Consider the following 11,167-nt stretch of genomic DNA (forward strand, 5'->3'; position numbering starts at 1 on the left):
GCCCGCGATCCCCACACGGGAGGCTCCCTCCGCCGCGGCTCCCCCGCAAATGCTGCCGCCGATCATGGTGAATTCCCCTCCCCTCCCCCCTCCTCCTTTCCCTGTCCCCGGCCGTCTTCCTCCGTGATTTAGGAGGTCCCACCGCGTGTTGTTGTTCCTCCGCCCCGAATCATCGTCCGAGGCGAATTGAGTTTCTACCCTGCGGGTGCGGGGATTGCGCGATTTTTTTCAGGGGTTTCCGCTGCGAATCCTCTCTATCGAGGTGGAATAGTGCAGGTTGCGTTTCGGTTTGATTAATTTCTGGCGCTGCTCCAGTTCAGATCGGTTTTTCGGCCGAGTTGGGGATTTTTTTTTGTGTTTCCTTCTGGTTGCAATCCTCGGGATGGCGTGCGGAATGGGAGAATGTGGCGTCCGCGCCAGAGCTTTTCGTTTGCGATCCCGCGGCGTTTAATCGCTGTGATCTACTCCATGGGTTTGTTAGAGTTTGCCTCGTTTGGCTCCCTCCGCCTCGGCCTTCGGTTCGGGGATTTCGCTGCGATTCAACTGATTCCGCCGCGAATTATGGAGAGGGTAATATATCTCTGCGTCTGTATCATCCTTCCGCGGCTCTGCCTGTTTTAAATGTGTTGGTTGGTACCTAATTCGTAGCCTTCTCCTCGAATCTTCCAGAGTAGATCTCTGGCCCCCCCTGCGCCAGAATGACTGTTCATGGCGCGTGGATTTGTAGTACCCTTCGCGCGGAAGTCATCTCCACCATTATTTTGTTGATTTTGTTTTGATGAGTGCGTAGTTTGATTTGTTTTTCGAGGATCCGTTTCACTTTTGTCTCATAGTGGCCACTGTTCCATCCTTTATTTGTTGCGTCCATCACGTGTTTCTTTGTTACGACTTCAGTTGGTTGGGAAATGGTTAGTCGCTTCTGTCAAGTCTGTTGGTGATTGATGATATCTAACACAGAAACTCTGCTGGCTCCAAAAAGGATAAACTGCCGCCATTAGAACGTATCTTTATTTGTGTGCTCGATTTACTTTACTTTCTTAGCTGCATCTGTTCATCCATGGCAGCATGGTTATATTGCTCGCTAAGGGATGCAATTTTGTCTTCAGTCTTGAGAGTCAGATACCGAGGCAAAAGCTCTTTTATCTCTCGCAGATCTTTCGATGAACGTGCTGGGGGGATCTGAAGATGGCTTCAGCGTATCCACGCCGATGCATTGGATGATGCGTTGCTGAGTTTTACTGGAGCCGCAACAAGCATGTCAGTTGTGCAAATAATGATGCATAACCATTCATGCTCTGACACCCCCGTTTGGACCTTTCTTCTTCTTATGCAACCCTGCACGAGCGAACCTACTACCGTGATGAGTTTCAAAGGTGGTGCGGGTTCCACAGTGCTCGGTTTTGTTACTGTTCAGTGATTCCTGCTGAAGCCTCTGTCAGTGAAGTTAACGACCATGGAAAGGTGAGCTGCAATTAATTTTGCCCATTATAAATTTTGCGCCGCATGAACAGTTCTTGACGAGGCTTCTGAATTTTTGCAGGTATAAAGTAATAAGGGAGATTGGTGATGGGACTTGTGGAAACGTTTTTAGGGCTTACAATATAGAAACAAATGAAATTGTAAGTGCATCCTTGTCAAGGGACTCTGCTCTCTTGTAAATTCTATATTAGCCTCATTTTTCTTCTCTTTATCTATCCTGTGACTTTTAGGGCCTTTTGCTAGCTTTTTTGGGCTTCTAGAATAAGCTGCCCCCTACCCAGCTTATTCTAGAAGCCCACCAAAATTTTCTTTTTAGAAGCCTACTAGTCAAGTCTTAACTACTAGGCTTCTAAAAAAATAAATTTGTTTGGGCTTCTAAAATAAGCTGGGTAGGGGGCAGCTTATTGCAGCTTATTCTAGAAGCCACCAAAAGAACTGCCCCTTATGCTTGTAACCATCAGAGATTAGCAATTTTAATTTATTTTTTTACTACATTCAGGTTGCGGTTAAAAAGATGAAGAGAAAGTTTTACCACTGGGAAGAGTGCATCAGTCTGCGAGAAGTAAAGGTAATATTCCTCAGTAATGGGTATATCATCGTATCTGATCAAACCACACTGTTTTGCTTTTTGTGTTAATGGAGAACCATCCTTGTGCAGGCCCTCCAGAAACTAAATCACCCTAACATAGTGCAATTGAAGGAGGTGACGATGGAAAATCATGAGTTGTTCTTCATTTTTGAACACATGGTATTACATTATTCTTGGCACCAGTTTTACTGTTTAACTCATGGAAGCAAAACATTACTAGCAATTCCTATCTGCGCTCCGCTATGTTCTTGTATATGGTTGTACCTACATGTATCTCAGCGAAAATCACTAGTCTTGTAGTGTGTATGCTCGTTAGCATGGCCATTAGATTAGTTAAGAATGTTATTCACTGGTTGGATCATTAACGTCACTCTATTTACTTGGGTTCACATTTCTTATTTTGTACGTGAGAAATTCATCTTATGTTGGCTGGGCCTTTCAAGTTTTTAAACTTGTTTTCCTCTCTTGGACTTTTTTTACTAAAATGTAACTGATTTATCCTTTACAGGACTGTAATTTATACGATGTTATAAGGGAAAGGAGTGCTCCTTTCTCTGAAGAAGAGATACGGACGTTTATGCTCCAAATACTGCAAGGCCTTGTGTACATGCATAATAATGGATATTTTCATCGTGACCTGAAACCTGGTAATTCGGTGGACTATATTCTGTTTGAATAATGCTGCCTCTATACCAGTAAAGTGACTATAATCTAAGGCTAATTCTGTTCTTTCAGAAAATCTTCTGGTGACAAATGGTATTGTTAAAATTGCCGACTTTGGGTTGGCAAGAGAAGTATGTTCCAGTCCTCCTTACACAGATTATGTCTCTACCAGATGGTGAGTTTCTTGTATGAAAAGGCCATGTTACTGTATTGGGTTTGCACCTAAACCTTACCTCTTATTTTCAAGGTACCGGGCTCCAGAGGTGCTGCTGCAAGCTTCAGCTTACACACCTTCTATAGGTGATGTTTCTGTCATTGGTTTAAGTTTCTATGCATAAAAAGGATTCTGTTTATACTGTAGATTATTTTCATTTATTTACACATACTGCTTATATTTTGTTGATTCTTTCTCACTTTCTAAGTGTCTTAACACATAGTAAATTCCATCTAACACGAGAAATAAATGACACCTTGTCAAATTTCTGCATATGAGATCATTTGTTCGTTTAATCTTCTTGTGCCATACTGTCATTATCGCTTCCCCTTATGAGCCTTTGTGCCTGAATGATATCGTCATTAATAATAAATGTGTTCTTTCACAGACATGTGGGCCATTGGTGCAATTCTGGCTGAGCTTTTTACACTGTCTCCACTTTTTCCTGGTGAAACGTATGTATTGACCTCTACTTTTCATAGCATAAATCCAGACCAGATTACTTGTATCTCTCTTTATATTACACTGACCTCTATCGCTCTACCTTTCTAATATTTTATTTTATCATAGTGAGACAGATCAGCTATACAAGATATGCGCTGTGCTTGGGACCCCAGATCACTCCCTCTGGCCAGAGGGAATGAACCTGCCTCGTTCAAGTAGCTTCCAGTTTTTTCAGGTGAAAATGAGTTCTGTCTACATTCATTGGATGAAATGCTTTTGTGGCACTAATACTTATCATCTGTTCCAAAGATTCCGCCAAGAAATCTGTGGGAGCTTATTCCTAATGCTTCCCTGGAAGCTTTAGACTTGATCAAGGTATGGCAAAGAACCACTGTTTTTTTTCCTGGTCTTGGGGCAAAGTTGTCCTTTGCGCGTGTAAAATTGTAGATGCCCCAGTTGATGTCCGTTCATTCTACTTACACCTGGCGTATAAGTATCAGTACTAAGACTTCTGTCATGATGTTTCTCTGTAATCTATATTGCATTGTTACATAGATTGTGATAGCTATGAGTTTGAATGCTGTGAATAATCCAGCTTTTGTCCTTGATGTTATTTATGTGGTAATAATTTTCCTCATTAACCTGCTACTCTTTTCTCATCATTTTAATAGCAACTTTGCTCTTGGGATCCACGAAGAAGGCCAACTGCTGAGCAAGCACTACAACATCCATTCTTTAATGTAATTATCTCCACATTGAGTTGTCTACGGGTACTTTGCTTTGCTTTTCTCTGTACCTTAGACTTTTGAGTGGTCTAGGTGCGCAAGTGGGTACCAAGACCTCTCCAGGATGCTTCCTACTCAAAGATGAATGAGCCTAGTGAGTTATCTAATCACAATTCGTTTGCTAGGAAGTTAGTACGAAAATCTATTACATTATGGTTTTTCTGATCGAGCTCCCACTTCCTTTTGTAGGAGCAACACCAAGGTTGGAACTGGACCTTTGGTGTTTTGGTAAAGAATCTGATGACCTTGATCTAACTCTCAGCCTAAAGCCAAGCTCTGTATCAGGTGAATTCCTTGGGTTATTATCTTGTGTGTACCATTGTTCGAAAACAGTAACCGGTCATATTGAACCTGCACATGAAACTTGGAAGGAATACCTTAACCTGCACTCCTGTAGTGTTGCTCTTGGGTGTTAATAGGTGAAACCGTATTGTATTAGCTGGAAACAAATGTGTTATACTACTAGTCAGAACATGATGATTACTGGCTTAAGAGTTTCTGTACAGCAAAACGGGATAAGATATTATGCTGGACTAACTCATGTTCTGTGAGGGCAGTGAATATGTTCTGTTAATGCCGTGAGATATAAACAAATTGATGTTGAAACAGCTTAAATGCATTCATTCGACAGATTTTTCTTTTCAAAGCTAAAAAAATTATCATGTGCTTAATGTGTTGTTTCCTCTGACTTATCTTCTATATTGTTTTCCTTCCTTGTAGATCTTGGTAAGCATGTTCCAGAACATAGAGAAGAGGTGAGAGTTACTCTTTGTGACATGGGAGTTACATATTCGAGTGAAAATCGAGTATTTAAGCAAGCTAAACTTTTGTTGTCCTAACATGCAGGAAAATCTTCTATACCCAGGTTATGGGAATCCTCCTGTACAGCCAGGTACATGGTTTTCCTCTGTTATTAAATCTTGATTTTAGAAGTGTTTTCTATCTGTTGCGTACAAATATATGCATAGGGTACCACAACCAAGTGCATCATCTATTGAATATTTGTGAACCACTTCACACAGATATAAGTGTAAACAATATGAATAGGAATTTCAGATTCAGTAACTAATCTTTTTGATTTCTCATTATAAGAAACAGCCAAAGTCATATATACACACTTGACTAAACTAATCAAACTTTCATGAAATGTTTAGATGCTTTGTAATCATTGCTATGATAGAATCAATCATGGTTCCGTGTTGCTGAGACGTGGGTTGTTTGTTTTGTGAAAGCAGGGCTGTGGCCACTCATGGCATCATCGCATCGCCCCTTGGGGGAAGCCCCGGCCATGCCATCCTGGCAACAGGCGTACATGGTTGACAGGTAAGCAGCTCACATATCTAAATCCACAAATGCGTACTAGGAACTGACCAGATTCCATGGCCACTCCACTCATCATTGCCTCCATTGTTTCTTGCTTTACTCAGCCAAGCCGCCACGCTGCCAGCTGCCGGAGGAGGAGGAGGAGGATTCCCGGGCTCTTCTCCGTTCGGGCTGTTCCCTCTGCAGCCTAACCTCATGGAGAAGCGGTCGCTGGCGCCGGCGCCCATCCGGCAGGTCAATTTCTTCTGACCGACGACTGAATAATGATGATCCCCCCGGGTTTAACAAGAGCAGCAGCCGATCATCATTATCATGATCCAGCGTGGGCTGGGTGCGTGGAGTTATTTTTTATACGAGTGCTAGACTCGGACAATAAGACGCCGTGGCGAGGCGTCGACAGCAAGCAGCAGCAGCAGCAGCAGACCCAAAAAAAATGTACATACATATTCGTGGTAGGTTGACAGTTCCTCATGGTGTCTGAGATTCTGTTACTCTGTACATACATACAAACAGTTTTGTACGAACGACCATGGTTTTTCTCGATATATATTTATAATATCGACGAGTGAGTGAGTGATGGTGATGAAGATTCAAGCCATATGGCATGTGATTCTTTGATTACTGCATTTGGTGGTCTTTATGATGATATATTCTTGCACGTTCTCTTGTGATCTTGTTTCTGATGGTGAGGTTTGTATGGCCTTGATGTCGTGGTGGTGGTGGCGTACGAGGACATGGCACTGGTTGGGCTGGAATGCAGTGGAAGCACGGAGTAAAGGCAAGGGCATTGAAGTGAAGTGACGACGTACACTAGTAGCTTGTAGTAGGAGTACGAGGGGGTGTAGCCGTGCAGGGCGTGGGCGCCTGCAGGACGCGACGACGGTGGAAAGGAAGGAGAGAGCAGAGGAGTAAAGGTCGGTTCTGACAACCTCAAGGAGCAGGGCCGGAGGTTGCGTGGCGGTGCTACTACTAGTACCGTTTTCGTCGTGGCTTTCTTTCTTGCTTGGTCCGCGCTGCACTGGCTGTTTCCTAGCTGGCCTGAATTGACCTGACCTGGCCACTGGCCAGGCCATCCAAGGTCGCACCGCAAGCCAGCCGCTCCTGCAGTTAAGCTAGAGCTGCTGTCGCTACCACCATTGATAAGCTGAGCAGAGCAGGCGCACCCCTGGCGACCGACTAAATTCGGCAGTGACACGGGCGTAAAACTAAAGGCAGCGAATGCCACGATTCCTCCTCTGTTTTTCCCACGCAACAAAATAAGAGCTTATTTACTATGAATATCACATTATTAAGATCAAATCCAACGGGCCGACCCAAATGGACGATGCTTTTGTCCGCCTTTTGTCCGTTTGGATCGGCCGCCCGCTCGGCGTCCACCCTGTTTTAGATTTGGGTCCGCAATGCGCCCAACGCACAGACCCATTTCATGTCCGCACACAATTTTTAAAAAAGTCCGCGGCTATAGATCATGTCAGCGGCCATGTCTCATGCCGCCACCATGCCAGCGCCGGCATACAATGTCGGCTTCAAAATATCACCACACAGTTTATGCCGGAGCACTCGCCAGCGGCCGGCTCACATGCCAGCACACAAAAAAGAGATGTGACTTGAGTTCGACCATGCCATCGCGGCCCCATTGTCATGCCAACACACCTGCCGGCATACAAAAAAAGAATGGCGCTCGCCGCCATAGATCACTCGTCGAATTTGAGCATGTTGGCCTGCATCTTCTCGAACCATGGCCTCTTCCTTGATGACACGGTGTTGAGATCCACCTTCATGATCTCCACCCTGGTCATCATGCTCGCGAGAGCCACTTCTTTTGCCTTTGGAGATCATGATCTCCACCCCGCACGTCGGCTGGCATCTGCCGTGCATGTTTCCTCGCACCTCCGGATGACGAGCCATCGGCCACCGGTGTGGCGTTGAGATCAATGGGCGCGGGTGCGAGCGTGGAAGGCGCCACCACACTCACGTCGGGCGAGCACTCCCCAAAGAGGCGGGAGGCCTGCGGGTAGACGTGGAAGCCGGGCATCGGGGTGCAAGCCGACGCGCGGGGCAAGTCGGGCAGCACCATCCGAGGGAATGCAGATGAGCTGGTGCTGGCCGGGGCTACGGCAGCGTTGACGAGGCCTTGCTGGCGAGGGTTTAACCCTAGCATATAGAGCGCCTCCCTCGTTGCCGCCACGACGCGGGCGTTGGTGACCTCCTGCTACGCGGCGGCGGAGACGGCGGCCGCCGCGATGGCTTCATCCCTCACGTCCGCCGCGTGCCTCCGGCCCTTTCTCTTGGCCGACTCCCTTGCCCGTTGTTCGGGCGTCAGCGTCTTCTTTTGGGGAAATGGTGGAGGCTGTCACCGACCAGCGGGGCCGGGGAGGAGAAGGCGCGCGCGCATCCGTCTCGTGTCCGCGCCAATGCAAATCCGGCTAAAAAATGGGCCGGGAATGGGTCGGCAGGCGGACGCGCGTCCGTTTGGGTCGGCGCGTTAGGCCGACTTTTGTGTCCGCGCGGATCCAAACGGACGTCAGCGGACAAAATGGGTCGCCCCGTTGGAGTTGCTCTAATTTCTCCTACGGGTGTGACTGGTATATAATAGTGCTATACAGTTGTGTTCTCCATTCGATGAGAAAAAAATGGTGGAGAAATAGAACGTGAAGTTGGGTATAGGCGGGCCGGTACTGACCGACCGTACTGCCAAGCAAACTCCCGCGGGAAACAAACGAGATACGACGACCGTCATCATCATCATCTCTTTGGTGTCTGTTCGTTACACATAGCGCTACTAGAGGACCCTACTGCATGCCCCGGGCATGTGGCTGAGCGCTACTACTCGATCGTGCCAATATAAATCTCCGCATCCATATCCCGCCCTCACGTCGCTACCAATATCTATTTCGTTGCGTGCCGCTGCCCGGCCCTTTAGTATCTCGTAAGTTCATCACCAAGCTCTTTTTCCTTTTTATTATATATAAAAAAATTGGGAATATCCCTGAGAATAATAATTAATTAGTTAATAAAAAAATTGCAAGAGAAAGAGGAAGTGAGCTGAGGATAATGTACTACTACCACTACACTTTATGCCTAATAACGGAACAATGAAAAAATATTCTAAATTTAAGTAGGCCCAGGTTAAGGCGCCCGACGCGTGCCAGCGAGTGGCGTCGAGTGTGAGTGAAGCTCGCTCGTTCGCTCGCTCACTCGGCGTGTCGCCAGCTGCTGCCGCCACCAGAAGCTTCCGTTTCTACTAACCTGATTTGGACCGCTGTCATTATGATGATTAGCCAAGATAGCAAGCCAAGAATTGATTATCAACACCTACTCTTCTGAAACCGTTTTATCGACAGCAACAGCCCACAACCGTTCCAAACAATAAGAGCAGTATATAATCAACAAACATCCATATCTATATACATACACCAAGTAAACCCTAATAAGTAAATTTAAAATAAAAGGAAAACATCCATACCAAATACAGTACTGCTCACGCGTTTTTCGTTAACAGACGCATGCACGAGGAGTTTGTGCTAGCCGTGCGCTGTGGGAGAGCATTTATATGCTACTTTTTTTTTTCCACGCAACGGCCGAGTTTATCGCATTATGTACTACCACTATATTTTCTTTTGCCTCACTCTTCCTGTCAAGACAGATTCAGTGCTACATGCATACCGTAAAAAAAATGTTATGTACTAGTACATAATATGGTGTCCAAATTGGAAGACTAAAACCATGCGATTCGGTTCAAGATATCCACACATGTGCTACAAACACACATGTCTGTAAATTCTTTATCATACGGGATCGTGCGTAAGGCTAACAAACTGGAATAATCCCAGCACAACAACACTCAAACAAAACAATAATGAATGCATCACCACTTGTTTTCTTGATAGTAATATTGATAATGAACTTGTAGTAGGAGTAATAGCTGTTGAGAATTAATTTATTTAGGTTTAATCTATGCCTATAATAACTGTTGGCGGTGGCTGAACCGGAGCGACGGATCGCTTGCGCCTTATCCGAACAGATGCATGTTCGTTGGTGCCCTTTGGGGTTGTATAAATAGCAGGTTTCAATCAATAAAGATGACACCGATTCATTCTTGCACTTGATGTTGTATGACAACAAAGATTGGCAGTGATTAGGGGGAGTGTTGAGAATTTATTTATTTAATTAATTCAGATTTAATCTCTGCCTATAATAACTGTTGGCGGTGGCTGAACCGGAGCGACGGATCGCTTGCGCCTTATCCGAACAGATGTCTGTTCGTTGGTGCCCTTTGGGTTTGTATAAATAGAAGTTTCAATCAATAAAGATGACACCGGTTCATTCTTGCACTTGTTTCTAACAATAGCAAAGCACAAGATCATGCCCTGATGCCCACCATAGGTTTGTCTGCCAGGTGGGTCCCACCTGAACCCAACCCAACCAGATGTGTCCCAAACGGGAGGTGGGGGTGAGGGGCTATATATACGAGCAATCAGTCTTCTCTCTTCAGTTTCCTCCTTGAGCATTATGATGATGTTAATGCTTGCCTCAAGTTGGAATCATTTTTTTACCACGGTCACTTGGTGAAGATCCGCAAATTGCTTCCCCATACTGCAATGAGGGAAGCCATCACTAGAGCACGTCTTCACATGTATATTAACACGATGTGGACCGCAAGCTTCAAAGTATATAACCTCTGGATGCTCATCTTTTGAACTAGATGACCATCACCATAGAGCATTCTTAAAAATTAAAATATATCTTTGATGCAAGCTCGTGAGAAAACCGAACCCACATGAAACAAAGACATAACATGGGTTAGTTCAGAAAGCACAATTCACAATTACTTACCACACCACTAGATCACTTGATCCCACATGGTACAATATTTGTGTTTGTGTGTTGGCCATCTAGATACAATCTTTCATGACCAAACGCTTCAATACATTGCTTGAATACTCTATCACCAAACGCTCTTTCATGACCATGTCAAGTCTAACCATGAACATCATATTGGTCACCACTTATTCTTCTAAATGCTCCATCAGAATCTCTTGAGAGGCATAATGAATTATTCACTCTAGTTGCCTGCTTCAAGACATGCTCAACCAAAACACAACACGTGGGGTCATGATTATTTTGTCTTGAAACCATAACTTGAAATTTTCTCCTTAATTATTCTCCCAAGTGTCATTGACCCATATAAGCCCAAATATGTCAATCTTTGAGATCCTCCAACAAACTCTATCTTGAGCATATTTTGTTTAGATAGTGAAACCAATCTTAATGGATGTAGTAGATATCTCCAAAGACAACTAGTAACCGCACTAAACATGAGACCTCGAGAGCTAAACCCTAGGCCTCGTGGGCACTAGGGTCAGGGACCTTGTGCGCACGGGGTATCATAGGGTTTAACACTCAGCCCCATGTGCACGGGGGTTAGGAGGCCCGTGCGCACGTGATGTCCGGAGAGATTTCCCGGTTCCTCGCGGGCACGACGTCCCCTGGCACAGGGTTACCCGAGAGGGATACCCGGAGGAGTTCTTAGAAGAGGAATTCTTCCCACATCAACCCAATATATTTCAGGCGCACTATGGACATCTCTTCATATAAAATTCAATGCACTTCTATGATCCATATGAATTTTTCATTCAATACCAAAGCTTAGAGTATATCTACATATAT

The 11,167-nt window shown here is 45.1% G+C and overlaps 1 protein-coding gene across 2 annotated transcripts; it reads left to right on the forward strand.

Annotated features, from left to right (window-relative positions):
* Positions 1–6,084, forward strand: LOC123123789 (cyclin-dependent kinase F-3). Of its 2 annotated transcripts, none has more exons than XM_044544406.1 (18): positions 1–67; positions 1,153–1,461; positions 1,541–1,619; positions 1,979–2,047; positions 2,138–2,227; positions 2,577–2,715; positions 2,804–2,906; positions 2,979–3,031; positions 3,334–3,400; positions 3,516–3,624; positions 3,699–3,764; positions 4,061–4,129; positions 4,208–4,268; positions 4,364–4,459; positions 4,895–4,929; positions 5,021–5,066; positions 5,407–5,497; positions 5,602–6,084. In XM_044544406.1, exons 2-18 carry the CDS (start codon positions 1,454–1,456, stop codon positions 5,744–5,746), a joined length of 1,326 nt encoding a protein of 441 aa, XP_044400341.1. In that variant the 5' UTR covers positions 1–67; positions 1,153–1,453; the 3' UTR covers positions 5,747–6,084. The 2 variants fall into 2 exon arrangements, with proteins under 2 accessions (XP_044400341.1, XP_044400342.1); XM_044544407.1 differs by having other exon boundaries at positions 5,410–5,497.
* The last annotated feature ends 5,083 nt before the right edge of the window (positions 6,085–11,167 follow it).

The sequence above is a fragment of the Triticum aestivum genome, chromosome 5D, assembly GCF_018294505.1.
Source record: "Triticum aestivum cultivar Chinese Spring chromosome 5D, IWGSC CS RefSeq v2.1, whole genome shotgun sequence".
NCBI lineage: Eukaryota > Viridiplantae > Streptophyta > Magnoliopsida > Poales > Poaceae > Triticum > Triticum aestivum.